The sequence below is a fragment of the Anolis carolinensis genome, chromosome 2 (assembly GCF_035594765.1).
Source record: "Anolis carolinensis isolate JA03-04 chromosome 2, rAnoCar3.1.pri, whole genome shotgun sequence".
NCBI lineage: Eukaryota > Metazoa > Chordata > Lepidosauria > Squamata > Dactyloidae > Anolis > Anolis carolinensis.
The window spans coordinates 128,293,792-128,313,478 of record NC_085842.1 but is presented as its reverse complement, the minus strand read 5'-3'; the positions used below and the strand labels follow the sequence as shown (position 1 = coordinate 128,313,478).

The following is a 19,687-nucleotide window of genomic DNA, read 5'->3' as shown; positions in this document are numbered from 1 at the left end:
GCAACATGAAGTAATGCATTACAAAATCTATTTTAATATATTCCCCCTCCTTATAGGATATAGTTACACTAGCACAGGAATGGGCAAGTGTAGTTTGGAGATCACATATATCCCCCCAAGAATTTACATCATAATCTTGGGCTTAAAAACCCTTTTGTGAGGGTTGCCATTTTTGTTCTTTTTTGCCCCTCTGAGTCATTTAAGGCAACAGCAAGAAGTGACTGCTACATCTCTGCCTATTGTAAAAATGGTAGAAATGTTTGCTATGCTCACTAAAGGATGTTCATGGGCATTTTGAGGCAAAAGTTTTTTTGGTGAAGCAAAGGATGTGGGTCCTTTGGGCAGTGGGTTTTTATGTTCACTTAGCCTCCCATAGTTGCTCTCCCTTGTGCTAGCAGGTGTTATTATCAGGCCTGACCAGATTCCAGCAGTAATAATTCTATCACCACCTGCAGGGCCACAGTTTTTCAGTCCCTACAGTATTATTTAGGTAATAGGATAAGAAACTGCAGGATGATGCATCTACACTGTTCTCATCTAATCAAGTCCAGACACTTTGATTACACAGTCCATTTCAATAGGGTGCTTAAGCAGGCTGTCCTGAGAGGAAGCTACACATTCAGTTCTCCATCATGTAAACATTGATTTTTAGTATCCTTGAATGTTGTTCATGAAACAGCAAGCTATCGTATTGTATCATAGTGGGAACAAAATGTTTATAGCCTGAATCAGTGAGCAGTATCTTGGAGCACCAAACAGTAGCTGAAGTGAAAGGGAACTATCTTCTCATGATCTTCCAAAGCCAAACTCAATACCAGATGTGTTGGTTGAAGAGAGGACCTTTTGCACCCTTTGTGCCACCCACTCAGGAGCCATTCTGCTTATGACAGTAGTTTGCAGGACGTCTTGAAGGGCTGCACCATTGGCAACTGATGCTGCAACTGATGCTTGTCCACGCAGCGGTCCCTTTTGTGTCGTCGAGGTTATTTTTGCTCATGTTTGAGTTTTTGCTGTTAAAGAACCAGATTTAAAAAAAACACAAAGACTGCTTGGTATATAACTTTTTAAAAGTGCAGAGAGAGAGAAAAAAATCAAGGCTTTATTTGAATAGATGGCATACAACATTCTTGAACATTTAATTCCAAGCAAACTATAAAGGTTGAATCATTTCTCCTTATTAAAGTCTACCAAATGAAAGCGGCCTCGTGACACAGTATACAGACATAAAAGGTAACATGAAGCAAAGCTTAAATATTAAGCAACGAAAGCAAAAGAAGGTGAAAAGCAACACATTACTTCTACCACTAAAATTCCCTGACAATATCATCTCAAAGTGAACAACAAGGCGATTGCATTTTCTCAATTCTTCATGAGCAAATATGAATTAGTCACCAATCTGTGTTCCCCCCCCCCCCAAACATTCCCTCCCCTTTCCAACCATAAGATAAAAACCTGTAACTCTTCCACCTCATACTACCTTAGGGCCCATCCAGACAGTACCTTTCTCCCAGGAGCTCACACTTTAAAATGGAGGGTGGCCAAAGAACGTCCCCTGAAAATGCAGGAGCAATCGCAACAAAGGCTGAAATCCACAAGATTTTCAGGTGTGGGAATATCCTAGTCCTGGCTGGAAAATGCGGATATTCAAATCTCTATGTCCCTGCACTCAGAAAATATGGGATTTTTAATGTTGGTTTGTTCCTGGGTTATACCTGTTGGTTCCTGGTTGGTTGCATCCTTAAAACATGGCAACAGTTGACTAGATGGCAAAAACTTTATCCTGGCATGAGAAACTTTGTTCTCCACACATTTAATTAAGTTTGTGACACACAAAGGTTTTGCCATGTAATCAACTTTCCCCACATTTTTACGATAAAAGCAATCGGAAAAGCACCTCTTAGTTCCCAGACACAAGGACATGGCCAAACCTGTCTGCACAGATGGCCACACAGCCTCTATAACCCAGGAATGGAACTTATACAATGATTCTCATATTCACATATTAAGTTTTTTTAATGCCAAAATGTCCAGTGGACGTCCTGTGGTGGCTATCTTGGGGGCGAAAAAATCCCAGGAGAAAGCAAGTGTGGACGACAAAGGCAGAAATACCGGGACCAAAAAGTCTGCATGTGAACCTCTTCTCAGGTCCCAGGTTTTTTTGCCCCTCACTAAAACCTTCAATTTGGTGCTGTCTGTAAGCACCCTTAGAGATGTAAAATGGGCAGTGTTGATGCTCAAGAAAAAGGATTTAGGAAACTGGCTAAGAGTTGGATGTAGTCTATGCAGGCACTACTGGCTCTCCTCTACCTCTCCAGATAAGTACCCTTGTTTTTGTAGCCTGACACAGTTTTCCTGAGTAGAAGCTATCACTATGTGCCACAGTTACTTCCAAAATATGCATCTTCTCCTGTGAAGAGACATTCCGTTTTAGATAAAGGATGGTCTAAAGCAGCATTTTGTTTCTAGAGGCAAACTAAACTGCCTATTCACTGCCATATCGTTTGTCCTCTTTCCCCGATTGATTTCTAATCTGACTCAGTCACAACTTGTGGGGAAATGCTCTCTTGCTTTGACTGCAGTAGAAATACTGCAAAGAAATTGTTTGTGATCCTTTTAAGTCATCTATAGTTTCTTATGAAAAGTGGCACAGTTGAACTTACTACTGTAACATCATCTCGAAGGCAGGTAATTTTTTAAAAGTTACGTGGCCTCTTTATAAATATTTTTTACACATTTTCACAGACTCTTACGAAATCTTTAATATAGAACTGTATTGTAATATACTCATAATATATACTTCCTGGGTTTAGAATGCTATTTAAAAATATACATCTGTTGCCAAATAAAGCCAAGGGAAACTCCCGATTGCAACAATATCCATCGAAATTACAAAGCCTACACTTCAATTTGTAGTTGGCTGGTACAGGTAACTTTGGTAACTTTTCTGTTAACCTGGCAACAGGTATCCTAATGCCGTGCAAGATTGACTAGTCTGTGCTTAGAAGGCATCCTTGTATTTTCATAATATCTTGATATTTGCATCCATCTTTGGATTGTGCATTCATTTTGACATATCACCCTGTCCTATCTAACTGGTGAATCCTGCCCTGATGTTGAGAAAATTAAATGCAAATTAGGGAAGTGTGCCTACCTTGAAATTAAGATTAGAAGACTATTGACAGTGGGTGCTTAATCCTGAAAGTCAGGTATCCCCTTGAAATGCAGAACCATTTCACAAATAAATACTGAAGTCCAAAAGATTGGATACTTCTTTGATGGGAGACTAGGGCTTTGGGTCAATGTAAACCATCTTAACCTTGGAAATACTGTACTAAAATCTCACCAAGCTGAAACTGATTGTATGTACATCCAAGTGGAACAGGTTAATTATGACAAAGTCATGACAACGTAATGTGCAATATCACTGTGCTTGAAAGAGAATGTCATGACTTTAGATATCTGTTAGAATCCCATTTTAGCAAACCCTGCTCTTTACAGTGGATACTGTTATTCACAAGCAAATGCAATTCCTGTGCAATGATTCCAGACTCTTCCACTATATTTTACAAAATATTCTATATTCGTGCTCTCAAAGAAACAGTCTTCACATGGGAGGGTCTTTGTTTTATAACCACAGACGTTATATAGAATTCACTATTGCCACTATCTCTGTGGAAACCTTGGTCTCCGAACAGGCCTATCAGTCCTTGTTACCACAGCTGCATTTGGAAATGCTTCCAGTAAGAAGGTTACAGCTCTGCTAACACCAGCACTAAAGACTAAGGTGTGTTAAGATGTAAAACACAACCTATGCTAAGAACAAAAGTAAATGTTCAGAAGTTTACAGCCAACTTTCCAGGTGTCTTGACTCCATCTCGGGGCCTATTTACGCAATCACATTTGAAGAGTATGAATATAGTTTGTGAGTCTTCATACTAGTAATTCAAGTGGTTCCTTGCATGTTCATTTTTCAACAGGCTCCTTGGCTCATGCCTTATTTATTGCAAAAAAGTTTATAAAATATGTTTTGACATCTCAGCTTCCAAAGTGAATTTACAATAGGTATACATGTTCTGGAAAAGAGCTGGGTTTATTTTGATAAAGTCCTCCCAGTGTACACAATTACCTACATTTTAGAGGAAAACAAAGTTCCATGTTGCTTCTGGTGAGCAGATCCTTTTCATGCCAATGTCGAGAATTTCAAATATGGCAACTAACTAATGTCTCTGAGCTGGAAAGGAGAGAATAAAGAAATATGAGTTAGAAATAGAAACTTATCATACTTTTGTATTTTCATCTCTAAAAAGCATATCAGGAAAATTAATATTTTTATAAGGTACACACATCTTTTTCTCACTGAAGTAACTGAAGAGGTCTTTTACTAGGTCCTTACAAATAAAAGTATTCATTAACAAACAAGAGTGCCCTCAGCAGCACATTCCTCCCCTTTTAAATGTTGCCATCCTTCAACTATACTGCAAGGTTACTCAGTACAATCCCTATATTTCAGATAATGCCTAGCCAAAGATCACCTAGTAAGTTCATGGTACAGGTTTTATTTGAATCAGGGACTTCTAATTTATAGCTTGGACTCACTGATCAACTGCCTATAATTAGTGTCTAATTTTTATAAGGTTATAAAATATTATATATTATACTGACACATTGAAACTCAAACAGCTACACTTTAAAGTATGTATAAAAGATACCCAACTCATCCCAGAAATATTTAAATATACAGTATACTGGCGTGTTAGATTGGAGTTGTAGATTCTGACCAGTTATATAATTGCTGATATTTTTATATAATTGTGCTAACTGGATACATTGCCAAATTGTCAGGTTCAATACATATGTAAATCAAAAGTTGCCAAGGAAATCCAATACAGTCAACCTCAACATGTGTGTGTATGTGTGTGTGTGTATATATACACACACACACACAGACACTAATTAAAACAAGGAAACTGGTAGAAATGGGAGTTAAGACAGACATATCCCTCCAGAAAGTTTGGGGATCACACATGCTCAGCTAGAAAATAAGCTGAGTGCCAGGAAAGGTATCATTCTGTCCACAAGTTTACCAGCTTGATTAAGAAGCAATGTCAATATAACCTTTATGAGGAAGTGCTAAATGAGAAGAACAAAGGGAGACCTGCATGCTCGCACAAAAGAAATGCAAACAAATATTAAAGCACAGAGTGAGCAACAAGACAGGGGACAGGGTCCAGTTTTATCCTTTGTGGGCCACATGGGCATGTTTCTGGCAACCTGGAAATGGAGAGGCATCACAAGTTTTGCCTTTGGCCTACTTTTGGTGATGTATAAAGTGAAACTAGCAACATCACAACAGTTAGGGAGTTCAGTACCTTTTGGCAGTAGAATAAATTAGTCTGGGGGTTTGGGAGGGTCACAAGAAGGGGTGCACGTGGTCCACAGGTGACATCTTTACTATATTTTTGCTAAAGCACTGTTATTGTGTGCCTTCATGTGGATTTTGACTTATGTTGGCCCTAAAGTGAGCCCTATTTTCTGGGACTGAGTTTGTGTGACTTCCCCACGGTTGCCCAGTAGGTTCTCAAGACCAAGCGGAGATTTTATCCCTGGTGTCCTGTCATAGTACAACGCTCAAATCACTACACCACACAAAAGATGCCTTTCACCCCACACTCGATTTTGAAAGACTTAGCACTTGATCATCAAAATAAAATAATTATTTAAAGACATTAGAAGCTAGAAACTAGCTACTATTAGAAAACAAAATAGCACAAAAGTTGAGTGAATTCCTCCCCCCCCCCCCCCCAAATTTGGCTTTACTGGAGAAGATGTGGAAAGATACTTATACAATATATTGAATGAAATCTGAAGAGTTGAGGCAAAAGAGCGGTGACAAAACGGGCAAGTTCCAGGCCTGAAACTGTTTGCTCCAGATGGCATCCATTTGAAAGATCTTAAAGAACTCCAATATGAAATGGCTGATCTGACAAAGTACACAGTGTGTCCCTTGGTTCAGCATCTGTACCAGAGAACTGGAGAGTGGCCAATACACTGCCATTGAAATGAAAAAAAAGGGAATGGAATTCAGAAAAAGAACAGGCTGGTAGTTAGTTTAATATCTCTTTTGGGAAAATTATGGAGCACATTATTAATAGATAGAATTATGAAGCCTTTACTATGTTTGAAAGACTAAATGCTGGAATAGTGTCTGTGTAATGTGCTAGGCATGCATATACATTTTAAAAAAACATGGTAATGCCCAGTTATGACCTTTTATTGGGCAGGGGAAGCAACTAAGTATGTGGGAGAGAGAAGAAGACTGAGGTTGCTCTTGGCAGATTTCTCTAACCCTCAGCTGCAAAATTTCAGGTGCCCGAACACCTTGACCCAGAAGGGCCACAGCAGTGCTCCAGGGAAGCCAGTCACAGATCAGAGGAATAAGAGCTGCCTATGTGGAGAACCATACCCTGAAACCTTGATGCATGATCTTGGCGCATGTAAACAAATTCCCTCAACACAATCCTGATTTGTAAAACTGGCAAATAAATTTCAGTTTAAACAAGTGTAAAGTGACTCACAATGGTGCATATGTGCCAATGCAATCTGAACTAATCAATACTGACCAAGAAAATAATCATGAGGTTATGGGTTTTTCACTCCATTAATATATTGACACGGGGTATGACTGCTGTGTAAAAAGCAAACTGCCTATTAGGCATCAAGGAATAGAAAACAGTCAACATCAATTTTATGAATACATTTGGAATATTACGTAAAATTCCAGGCCAGAATTCTCTTATTAGGTCCAACAAGAATAGATCCATTGAATTGATGGAACCTACGTTAACTGTTGACTCACCAAGTTCCCTTTCATTCATTGGCTATATTCTAGGTTTTGATCACCACTGCCAAAGAGATACAGCTGGCCATTTGCAATAAAGGATACTGTTTTTTAATCCAAAGAGCAAACCGTGATTTTGCTATTTTATATAAGGGATTCCACCTTTTAACAACACTATTGTATATAAAAGGGCTTCTGACCAAACCGTAGGATGAGGAGATGGGAAAAATATGGCACAGAAGAAATAGATTTAAGGAAAGGTTCTAGAGCTAGAATTGTTGGAGATTCAGGACATTCTAAAATAAATACTTCACTAAAGATAGACAGAAACAATACCACAAGAGACAGTAATGGCCACCAACCTGAATGGCCTATAAAGGGGGTAAGGCTGATTCATTCATGGAAAGGTTACTGGTGGCTACTAGTCATAATGTACCAGAGACAGCAAGATTTTGAATGGAAACCGCTGGGGTGGGACAGAAGCAAAAAGGTGTTGGTATCACATTCATGGATTACTTGTTGGCTCCCAATTGGCATCTATATGGCAGGATCAGAATGCTGGACTAAAAAGGCTTTTTGTCTGATTCAGCTCAGCTCTTAACATTCCTGCGAACAGATGCATTTTCCACAGTGTTTGGAGTATATCAGAAATTTAGATCCCAATAAAGATAAAGCTTCCCAAGTTCAGTTTGTGACAGAAAAACCTGCAAGAACTAAAGGAGCCCAATTCCCTGCTTGCAAGGGGTTTAAAAAACACAGAACAGCTGTCAACGGTGCCACAGGGAGTGACCACAGCTAATGGCTTCAGATGTAAAGAGAAATCAAAGAAAAGCAAGTGGAGTGCAAGACCATACAAAATCATGAAGTGGAAATACTTGGGGAAATGTGCACCAATAGCAGAGAGGGAGGCCCTCATAATAAACTCTTGCAATTAGCCCATCTCCAGGAAAAGGTTTTTGCACAAGTTATGTTTGACATAAAACTCCATACTTGACCAATGAGTGTCCTCACAATAGTGGGACCAAAAGGTTTCTGTTATAAGACAGAAAAGCACGTCCATTTGAGAAACATCTCTCCTGAATTCCGTTGATTCTTATCTCTTGATGTAGTCAATCCCCCCACCTCACGTCCTACTCCCTTGTGTTCTGCTTATGCCACACACTCCTGGAGTGGAATTCATCATTTACCACAGCAGACTTGGAGGGAGGAGGGCAGCCAACTTTGGGAGCAGCACTGCTCTCCTTTGGCTCCAAACCTGTATATCAAAGAGTTCACAGAAGACTTATTCATTCCAACACCAGAGGATAGCATCTGCTAGGACGACACTATCTGTTTCTAGGTTTACAGTCTGAATCACCTATCATGACATTCCTGTGACACTGGCATATTACCTGTTCTGAGCATGTATTTGCTGTCACATAGGCCTTGCAACAGGACCAGTAGTAGTCCTGGTACAGATCTCATGACCCATGCCCTTGAGACATGCAGCACACAGCAGTAAGATCTCAAAACCCTCTACATTCAGAGTGAGCCACATGCTACTAAGTACCAAGCTAAAAGACCAGTTGACTGTGGGAGGAGAACTCTCACATTTTAAGAGTGAAACTACTGAGAGTCTTATCTTGGGAGAGCAGGCATTTGCATGCTGTGCAAATAACTATTTAATATAATATGACCAAGAGCAAAAACAACATCTTCTAGTAATCCTATCACAAGTTGACAGTACAATGCCATCTTGTGCTGATCAACAGGAGAGAAGTAGCTTTCTACCTGACTCCCATTACTTTTAAGTCCAGTGACTTCTGTACATTTTGTTTAATCCATTGGAAACACAAGTCACCAGGAACAATGAGTGGAAACCAAGGCAGAGCTTGGAATAACACATGGCATCGCACATTTCATGCCTTCAAATGAGCTCAAGACAGGCAGTGAGAAAATGAGGTGACTCTAGACCAGAGCCCTCTCAGTTATGCTAGCTATAGTGGCAGAACTATTTTTCTGACATTGTGAAAGGTTTTGCCAGGCTGCATGACTGTGGCTGGACTGTGCTTATCCAACTCCAGCCCCTAGCTGCCTTATGTCACCATTGTCCAGTTGGCTCTATTCATCTCCAATGTTGGCATAAGAAGTGGCAGAAGTCTACTCTCAACAGGCTTTAAACAGGATCTGAGTCTCTGAATAGCAATACAGCTCATTAAAAGACAAGCCTCTATGGAAAAAAAACCCTAAGAGGGCCTGGAATTCAACAGAATACCCTTTACAACAAACAGTAATGAAATGACATAGCAGAGGATTTCCCTCTTAAGGTAAAGGTAAAGGTTTCCCCTGATGTTAAGTCCAGTCGTATTCGACTCTGGGGGTTGGTGCTCATCTCCATTTCTAAGCCGAAGAGCCGGCGTTGTCCGTAGACACCTCCAGGTCATGTGGCTGGCATGACTGCATGGAGTACCATTACCTTTCCGCCGGACGGTACCTATTGATCTACTCATATTTGCATGTTTTCGAACTGCTAGGTTGACAGAAGCTGGAGCTAATAGCGGGCGCTCACTCCGCTCCCCGGATTTGAACCTGTGACCTTTCGGTCTGCAAGTTCAGCAGCTCAGCGCTTTATCACACGGTGCCACCGGAGGCACAGTCAGTTCTAAGTAGAGGAGTCCTTTCTGAAAGATGCTAACTACAGTCCTTCTATGCCTTTTAACACATATGTTTCAACTTCTATGACTGCCATTTTTGGAATCCGCCTTTAGTTTGATTAATGGATTTCCTCCACATCTTTTTTTTTAGAAGAGGGTATTTAATTCTTTTCTTTTCTTCTTTTTAAAATCATATCTTTAATATAGGGTTCACCTGATTTTTGTCTTCACTTAAAAGAAGTCTAGTTGGCATCATAGGCTCCTCTGACTCAAACTAATCGTAATCAGAGTCCTCATATTATCTTTGGGAATATTTTTTTAAAGCAAGAGGGACCAAAATGTTGCTTTCAATGCAATTTGTAGACCAGGAGTGGGTAACTTTGGCCAGCCGTATGTTTTGGCAAATGATAGAGAGATTATGGAACTTGCATTTAAAAGAATCTGGGTGGCCAAAGAATCCCCACCCTAGCAGATCTGAAAGAAAAGGACATGTGTTTCAAGCAGCAATTGTGAAAGTAGGTCTCATTACATTCAGTTACATTTATTTTTGTAGATATGCAGATTGTTGTATTATCAGCAACTTTAACTCGATGACTTAAAGTCACTACATGCAATCTTATACAGGTTTAGTAAAAAGCAAGTGCTTCATCCTAGGAAAATGTGCATAGGACTATAGCTTAAGGATAACAATAAAGAAATGCCAAAGCAATCATTTGCCTCCCTTTCAGTCTTTCTTCTCATGATACAGTACAATTTCATTAAGGTTGTGCTAAAAAGCAAAAGAATATCATTTCAGATAAAAGCCCCTGAGCACGAATATTTGGTCTGTCCTTTTAAGTTAAACTAAATAGAAATGAAATACTTATTTCTTTTTGACTGAAAAGGAGGTTGTGTTTGCACATAAATTTAGGCCAGGTTCAGGTTTTGGAAAGTGGGATTGACTGCGGAGAGGAAGACGAAGTTATCCATCTGCCCATTTTATAATAGCCCCCATTTCGAGATGTTGCCAATGCTATTTTGCACTTTATTGTCCATTTCTACCGGCACATTCTGTTCTGGATTTCATGAATTAGTCTCCTGTTTTAATATTGTATGTTTTTCATATGCTTCTTGCCGATTTTAACGATTGTCTTATTGCTATTGATGTTTTACTGGTATAATTGTTTTATAGTCGTGTTACTGATATTGATTGTTTTATCGGGCTAGGCCCCATGTAAGCCGCCCCGAGTCCCTTCAGGGAGATGGGGCTGGGTATAAAAATAAAGTTATTATTATTATTATTATTATTATTATTATTATTATTATTATTATTATTATTATTATTATTATTATTATTATTATTATTATATTGTTCCTGTCCTGCTTACTCAGGCAATTCAAAGCAGCTGGGAAGTAACTTGTCTGGGGAAGATTTAGAATAGTCCTTTCCAGGCAACATAATCCTAATCCTGACTGGCTACAGTTGTCAAATCATGGATAATGTCCATCAAATTTGCCACAGCTCAAGATACAAAAGGATAGATTTAAACCTGGCAACTCAGAAAATATGAATTGCAATTTAAACCTATGAAGACCAATGTGATGAATTTCTATTGCATTGGTTTCAGAGAGTTGTAAGTTGTAACTACAGCTGACCTACTCAGCCTAGCAATTAGTTGAACAGTGGTTAATGAATGCAACCAAATGCTCATGGCTTCTTCCTTGCCCATTGCCATTCCGAGGCATGCTTTGTTTGCTACTAAAAATGGCCATGCTTGGTAGCCATTGACAGTCTTTCTTCTCCAAGGATCTGTCTAATCCCTCTTTGAAGCCATGTAAGTTGATTTCTTGCAGAAACAAATTCAAGTTTTACTATGTTCTCTATTAAGAAATATGCTTTTTCATCTGCCCCAAATCTCCTCAAATTTGGTTTCACTGGATGACTCTTGATTCTTGCACCATGTTGGACATGGATGTGTTTCAATCTACTGTTACATCTCATATTTGCTTTTTTCTGAAATATGTGACTATATTGGATCTCTCTGCCCGAGTATAAAATGTATCTCATTGTATAGATCAGTGTTTCTCAAACTCTGATCTTCCAGATATTTTTGACTTCAACTCCCACAATTCCTAACAACTGGTTGATTTCCTCTGTCAATTATCCAGGAATATCTTTTATATTGTGTCTAGATACCCTAGAATGCAAACTCATCTTTATTTGCTACCGTAAATGTAATATATGACTTCTTTTTAACTGTCTTATAAGACTGAAATAGTCAAGATTTCTTATATATAAACAAATGAAACTATGCACTATTTAAAAAGGGTCTTTTTGTGTGCTGCTGATCTTTCTTAAGCATTTCTTTGGTCAATTACCAAGCTGTGGCAGACTTTGTCTACAGAACAGATTAACTCATGCTAAAGAGGATGCTAAAATAATCACACTAGTTGATCCTTGTTAAAATGCTTCCAAACTGTGACTGGACTCAAGGAACATAAACACATATTCTAAAATCACTTCTTTTTGTTATCCCCCAGTTTGTTCAGAATTTTTTCATTAGTTACATTTTACAATAGTTATGCAGGCCAAATAATTTAGCTGTACACAACCATCTGGTAATAATAACACTGGATTTGATTAATGCTGAGAAAAGTTATATTACATGAAGTTGACTAATAACTAGAACTGCAGACTGAAGTTAAACAAATCTGGTTTCCTCTTTTCTCCAATCATTAAATACAAACCCTGTGTAGCAAAACCTTCAAGATCAACGAATTGTGGCAAAAGCTTTTGTAGACCACATTCTGCTTCATCAGGACAACTGGTGAATTCTAGCTCATAAAAGCTTATCATATTTACTGGGGCTTTAAAACCATTTGTTATTGTTTTCTGCAGCAACCAAGATGACTGTCTAGTAGTTTTAATACATGTTACAAGACATTATGTCTTACAAGACATTATCCTATCTGAGAAAGGTTTGCTGATTTTATTGAGATTGTGTTGACTGCAATGAGTGCATCCACGGAATATGTTTTTCTCCCTTCAGAACTATTGTGGTTATTTGCAACTTCAGAAAGGTGCAAAATCAATCAAGGAAAACTCACATGATGAGTAGGTATCTTTGATTTGGTGTTTAGGCCTACTTGGGTTGCAATTCTCCAATCCCATAGTGCAGGCCTGCCCCACCTGTGGCCTTCCGGGTGTTTTGGAATTCAGCTCCCAGAATTCCTAGTCATTGGACAAGCTGTCTAGGGCTTCTGGGAGTTGATGTCCCAAAAACCTGAAGGATCACAGGTGGTGCAGGTCTGCCACGGGGTCTGGGTATCTGAATCCTGCTAAAATGTAAACACATGTGCGCTAGATTGTCATTATAGGGCTCCAACAAATAAACTTAAGGTTTCAAGGTGGTGTAAGGGCTCCATTTGCTGTCAATGGCTTGCAGTTGATTTGCCTATAGGATTAAGCAACTCATTCTATCACTAATTTCATTATGCTTCTCAATAAACTATCGACCTGTTTTAGTTTAAGTTATGGTGTCAAAGGTGCAACATGAAAAAGTCTGGACTGTTTATGTAAAAAACAGAGTACCCAAATGGTGAGGCTGCACAGACATTTTAATGGTGCCCATGTTGAAATGTAGGTAGATTTTTTTACCTAATTTGTATATCTTACCCCAACTTCAACCGTTTGCCTATATCTTTTGTAGTCTCTCTATGTGTGTCTTGAAATTGCATCACATTCTCCTCTGCCATGTTTCCCATGCCATTCCCTAAAAAACTTCAGGCAAGTAAAAACCAGCAATTGCCCCCTCCTTGAACATCCCTCACATAATGAATCTCAAATGCAAACCAGAATTTGTTTTGTATTTTGGAATTTCTTCTTGAACAGTGGCTTCTACCTAGAAGCCTGGAAAGTGTCAGAATGATACTGGTGTACATCTTCACAGTAAGCTGTTTGATACCCAAGTTGCATGGTAGCTCTATAGTTTAGAAAATTAAGCATCTGTATAAATGCCAGGTATCAAGACTTGCAAAATGACATTGGCATGAATTCCTTGATTAGTCTCCAATAAGAGTATACACACTGAATCAATGGAATTCAACAATTAATGCACTGGGTCTATTCCAGTTGGGACTAATTAATAGGATTCAGGTGATTATGTCATCACTGGTGGCACCAAAATGTCACTAAAAATTCCAAAATTAAAACATATCAAAACAAATAAGCATTTCCCAACAGGCACCAGACTAAGAGATTAAGTTTGAGAAAAGCATGAAATTGACACTGAATGGAATTTCTGCTTATTCTTACAAGGCAGTGTATGATTTGCCAGAGTTCAACCTACAAGCTGAGTACAGGATTTAATTAACTCATGGAACTGGTCCAATTTATCATTTTTTCACTAAACCAAGCCTTCTGTACCAAATTATAGTCTCAGTTTTACTTCAGTGTAAAAAGGCTACATCAATAAAAAAATTACAATTCTTGAGGATTTGTATAATCAAGTATTAAGCTTAGTTTTTAAAATTCCATGCTCTCCTTTGAGGGCTCATCATCCATAACAGTCAGAATGTATCCCCCCCTTGCACTATCCATCTCACAATGTGTGTACAATTGCCCTAAATGTAACTACCTTTTAAAAACTGCACCAAACACTAAAAGCTATCTGCTACATTGTGCATTAAAAAGCCCCATAATGTTGAACACACCCTACCTTAAAAATAAGATTCACTATATTTTTCTTTATTTATGTACTGTATTTGTTTCTGTTTGCAGGAAAGAGAATACATAGTACAGGAGCAAAATAGGATTGCATGCTATTAATTTTGTGTGTTTTCTAATTTCAAAAAGCATTGACTGAATGCAAGTTTAAATAAGATTTGGAAGTTTATGAATATCTAGCATTACCACAAAGAAGAGTAGAAAAACTACTTGGAACAGGTTTCAAAAGTATGTGCTCACTATCCAAGAACCAGATTAAAATTTGAGAACTAAATCCAACCTAATACAGAACAAGTGAAATGAATGAGACATTAGTCTTATCTGATGAATTTCATTGATTTCAATGAGCAATACTAACACAGGATATCTAGCTTTTAATGTTTTAGAATAAAATGAATCACACATTTGAATATTATTAAAAAAAACATACCTTAGCATTAAACTGTTAAGAACCCTAGAATTAAAAACAAACAAATTTGATTTAGATCAGTTTTAGGTATTTTTTTTCCTTTTTGTTTTCATAGAATCATAGAATAGTAGAGTTGGAAGAGACCTCATGGGCCATCCAGTCCAACCCCCTGCCAAGAAGCAGTTTTTCCTGGCCAATTCTTATTCATGAAACAATGATGTATATTTTGGGGATGGGAACAGGCATTTTTACATCAGTATAAAGTGAGAACTTATACAAATTAAAAAGTCCATTACTAAATCTCAGGTTTGGGTGAATCAACTGCATTAAAATGCCTAGCGCAAGGGAGGAAACAGGCGGACTATCTAACAGCCAGGTGAGATTTAGGTAACATCACATATTGGGAAAAGATTATCCTCATGAAAAGTGGTTTTTCTTTTTTTTGTCGAACACAAGCAATCACTTACTGAGTTGAATTTATTTTAAAGAATTAGAACCTTTAAATTTTTTTAGCACCAATGACATTTTATATGTAGTTTCTGAAACTACACTGGACACTACTGAGTGGAGAAACTATTAATTTAACTCTCTAAATATTGTATAAACAGAAAACAGCCTTGTTTCCTGATTTTTTTCAAAGCTTTTTGAGAAACACACACAAATAATTAGATTTAGTCAATTTTATTTACAGTTTTTGTACATTTCAGAGCATTACACAATTACATTTCCATATTTTCTGACCTGCAAACAGATACCTTAAATGGAAATATTTAAAAAAAATATGCTGTTCGGTACATCCAAATGCAACAATTACACATCTGACAGTTCACAAAGTGTAATTTACTAGGACGTATCCTAAGAATGTAAGAACAAGTAGTCAGTGGGAAAAATCTGACTGAATTATTTACAGAACACAAAATCTTTCAAGCGAAACCCACAGGACAATATTGTCCTCGGAGCACCCCACCCACCCTCAGATAGGAAGGTATGATTCACACTTAATGCAGAATTAACAGCCCTTGATCCTAAACACGGAGGGACTATTGAGACCTGCCTGTGAGCAACTGGCTTCCTCTTAACTTGCTAAAACCTGACGTTCCTACTTCTGCCCTTGGGTGCATAGCATAACTGAGTGTTTGAAGAGAGGCGACTGCCAAGACCCATTTACTAATGATTAAACATAGCTCGCTGGTTGCAAATTAAACTGGTTTCTAAAAAGGACATAAAGTGACCAGTGGGAATGAAAGTATTTTTAGCCACAGACTGACTCTTTCAGCCCATTCATACTCTTAGAATTAGTTCGGGTAAACTTTCTGTAAAAACAGAAACGCTCAAGGCTTGAACAGGAGGCCCAAGGCCCTGCATTCAAGGTGGATCATCTAGGTCCTGTCTACAACTTCTATTTCATGGGTTAACCACCCCTCCTCCCCCCACCCCCTCCATCTTTCCACACACTGAAATGGTATATACAGTGGGTAGAAACTAGTAAAAATTCCCTGCAAATAAATTGCTCTTCAGCTGAGATTATGGCTCCTTGCATGAGGGGGCGGTCACAGGAATTTTAACTTTTACAAAAAAAATTCAGAGTCCTTTTGAAAAATACTGAGATTTCATTTTGGGTCTATTCGGATTGCATGTACATTTTGTTAAGTATAACTTTCAGTCAATTCATTGCTACAAATGGAAATTTCAGTATAAAAAAAGCAGCCAACTGAGTGCAATTCTTGTATTTAATTGGCCAAGTCCTTCATGGTATTTAACTAGGCTAGACATTTCAAGGAGCCTCCACATTTCTTGCCTACCTTACTTCTCATGTTCATGTTTCAAACTGTGTCAGCAGGGCCCGAACTTCAGGAGTTAGCTGCTTAGCAGCTTTGGCTGCTTCTGTAATGGCCTTGCGGTAAAGACCTTTTCTCTTCTTATTAAATCGCGACTGAAAGTTTTCTAAAAAAGGGGAGAGCTGTGAAAGAGCAAGGAAAGATGTTGTTGGGGACCCAAACCATGAAATACGAGCCTCCTGTCGGACTAAAAGGCCGTTATCTTTCCGGCTCACAGTTATAGTAAGAATACGGGCTGGCCACCATGGGAAGCCATAGATCTTGGCCCAAACAATGTCTCCTACACATATGGTCCTGCCATCTGGTGTGACACATTTAGAGACATTTTTTGAAAAGACTTTCATTTTCAAGGAATTACTGAGCTTTTTCTCTTCCTTTGAAGAGGACGAGGAGGAGGAGGAAGAGGAAGAAGGTGCATGCATGCTGCCTGGAGGAAAATCAAAACTTTCAGTAGTGCTACACTCAGAGTTGGTGGACTTCAAGTCATCTGTGCTATCACTACTACAAACTGATGCACTGGAAGAGTCAGATTTCGTTTTATTAAGGGTCATGTAAACCGTTATATTGCTTTTGCTGCCTCTCTTGCCCAGGATCTGCTGTTCATCCTGATCAACAGGTACATGCACTTCACTGGTGTCCTGAACCTCACTGTGGGCCTCTTCAGGGCCTTCTGAGGGGCTCTGGTTTTCTGAAGGGGCCTCACCTGCTGAGCGGGTAGAGGAGCAGCGAGACTGGGGCTTAGCTGGCATCTTGCCACTCTGCATCTTCTCAAGCCCTGTCTTGAGAGAAGAGTCGTTTTCTTCATTTCGGTACCTTTGGGGCTTCAGGCGCAACCGAGGGGGCAGGGAACCTGAGCTGGTGTTTTGAAGACGCCGCGTGAAGTGGACCTTTGAATGTGCATTTTTGGAAGTAGAGGTTGCACTCTGTTTCTTTTGTGCCTTCTCTTTGGCTATTTTCAACACTTCTCGAGCTTTTGCATGATCCATGTTTTTACTCTGGAGAACCTTTTTAGTGTTTAACTGTGTTTTTGATGTATTTGCTTGAGTGGGGACTTTAACTACTTTGCTTCTGCTGTGGGCAATATTTGCCACTTTGACCACAGAATTTTTTTTCTGGCTTTCATTTTGGCTTTTCCCGTCAACTTTATGATCAGTTTTAATTTTTTTATTCACAGTAGTTATGCTTTCGTTTCTTCGCTTTCTACTATCCTCATACCTTGGGGAGTCACTTGCATTGCTGCCCTTCTTAATTTCCTTTTTTTCTGCAACAATGCTGTTCTTACATTTGTCACATAAGACCTGTCTGGGTCGTAGCTTGATAGCATTCATAATAGAAGTGGGTTCCTCCCTGTACATTTTCCGCTTGGGTCTTTTAATTTTCCGAGGCGGAGGCTGAGGTATTGACTGGTTATATGTGTCCCTGATAAACAAAGGAGGAGGATACGGCGCTCCTTCATGGAAGAGGGGAGGTGGCTTGGAAGTCCATAGGCTTTTAGCCAGGCTGGGTTCTGATGGCTGTGTGGGAGAAGAGTCTGTGACGACACCATTGGCTTCACACTTCACTGGCGTCTCGTCTTGGAATGGTTTACTCTGAAGCTGCATGGCTTCAGGTTTATCCTTGTACTCCCTTTTGGGAAATATGGTCACAGGGATTCCATGGGGTCCAAACCTTAATGAGAAAGAAACATAAAACATAATTAACAGCAGATCTCCACACCATTTATCTTTTAAGTACTCTAAAAAAGGGCATTTATGAGTAGCACAACATTATACAGCCTAGTTCAGGCAAGCCTTTTATTTCAGAAAACAAGTATCTTGTACCAAGTTAGAAATCTATACCCTTGAGTCCCCTAAATACTTGGGGGAGGTTCTACTCTTGTGTGCTGTCTTTTTTGCTAGTAGGGGGAAAATAAAGTTACGTAGGGCCTAAATATGCTAAAGGCATCAGATTTTGTCTGACCTTATAACTAAGCAGGGCCAGCTTAGAGACCATAGACAAAAACACAATGCTTTAAGGTGTATTTCACAGGCAAGAACTGGCATGATCACCTTCCTGTATTCCTTGTCTAAGAACACGCTATGAAATAAATGGGATTGCAATCTGAAAGGAATGACATTTAGTGGTTTGCTGTTGAATTCTCACATACCTAACACAGTTCTGGGAACACACCCCTTTATCAGTGTGATCAGTGATATCAGGTTTCGTGGTTGCCATGTGAACTAAGGGTGCACTACAAGAAAACAGATGGGCACGCTGTCTTTAAAACAAAAACCCCTTGATTATTACTGGCTTTTCCGTTGAGAAATGCCATGTTTCTTTGCAGAAAGAAACCAATACCCCAGGAAGGCTAACATGCAGAGAGGCAAGGGTGTGTTTGATCTATAGGACTCTGGCTATATGGATAGAATTCACTATTTGAAGGCAAATCTGATATTTCATACACAATAATGAATATCAGCCTCCCTTAAGATACTTTGCTTCTCTATACCTTAAAGTACAAAGTTAAAGAAGGATTATGATGCTCAACAGAAGCCTGACAAATGTAAGATAGTCTGAACATAGCGTATCCACTTCTGCTGTTCTAGAACTATCAGCCTTTCTGTAATCAGGTAGTTACATCTAATATTACCCTCATGTGAGCTTTGGAAACATCCTACCCTCTGCTCTGCAACTTTCCATGCAACCTGAAAAACAATTCCTTGCCTCTGCAGAGAAGGATTTAGGGGATATAAGGAAGGGATTGCTGTTTTGTTTGGATGAAATCTGATAATCTGCAGAGGAAGACCACAGTGGGATCCTGCTCAATTACCTCATTTAAACATTTTATGTATACCTTTTTTTTCTTTCAGTAGCTTTGGACAATTTTATTCTTATTCACTGTTATAAAGTTTTCATTATCTCCTTCTTTCAAAATATTGTGCTATCCTACATAGAGCAAGAGTTCTAGCAACACTAGAAATACCATTTCTCTTCTTTGTCTGAACCCTATCCACGTTATTTTCTATAACCTTTGGTTTTAACCTACTCACTTGTGTGTTCCAACAGCCAGAAGTATATGGAAGTAGGGGAAACTGAGGCATGACCAGACAATACCGAGTCATTTTTGCTAGCAGCACTGTAACTAATCGCTCTTTTTAGGTGTGCATGTACTATTTACTTTGCACAATGTTGAGTAAACAGATGAAAGCAGGTAGGTCTATCTCCTGTCTGTGTCTAGAGGTTATTGGAACTACAGTTATACAAAACAAGGACATTTTAAATATT

The 19,687-nt window shown here is 38.9% G+C and overlaps 1 protein-coding gene across 3 annotated transcripts in view; it reads right to left on the bottom strand.

The window, feature by feature from the left end:
• Positions 1–1,055: 1,055 nt before the first annotated feature.
• Positions 1,056–19,687, bottom strand: part of pwwp2a (PWWP domain containing 2A) — a 38,790-nt gene continuing 20,158 nt past the window's right edge. Inside the window, exons 2-3 of one of the 3 annotated variants that reach the window (XM_062970500.1) lie at positions 16,388–18,091; positions 1,056–4,231 (exon numbers count right to left, since the gene is read on the bottom strand). In XM_062970500.1, the coding sequence (XP_062826570.1) occupies positions 16,402–18,091 (1,690 nt within the window). In that variant the 3' untranslated portion in view covers positions 1,056–4,231; positions 16,388–16,401. Of the gene's footprint in view, positions 4,232–15,250; positions 18,092–19,687 lie in introns of those variants that run through there. The other 2 variants (XM_062970501.1, XM_062970499.1) reach the window with 2 other exon arrangements.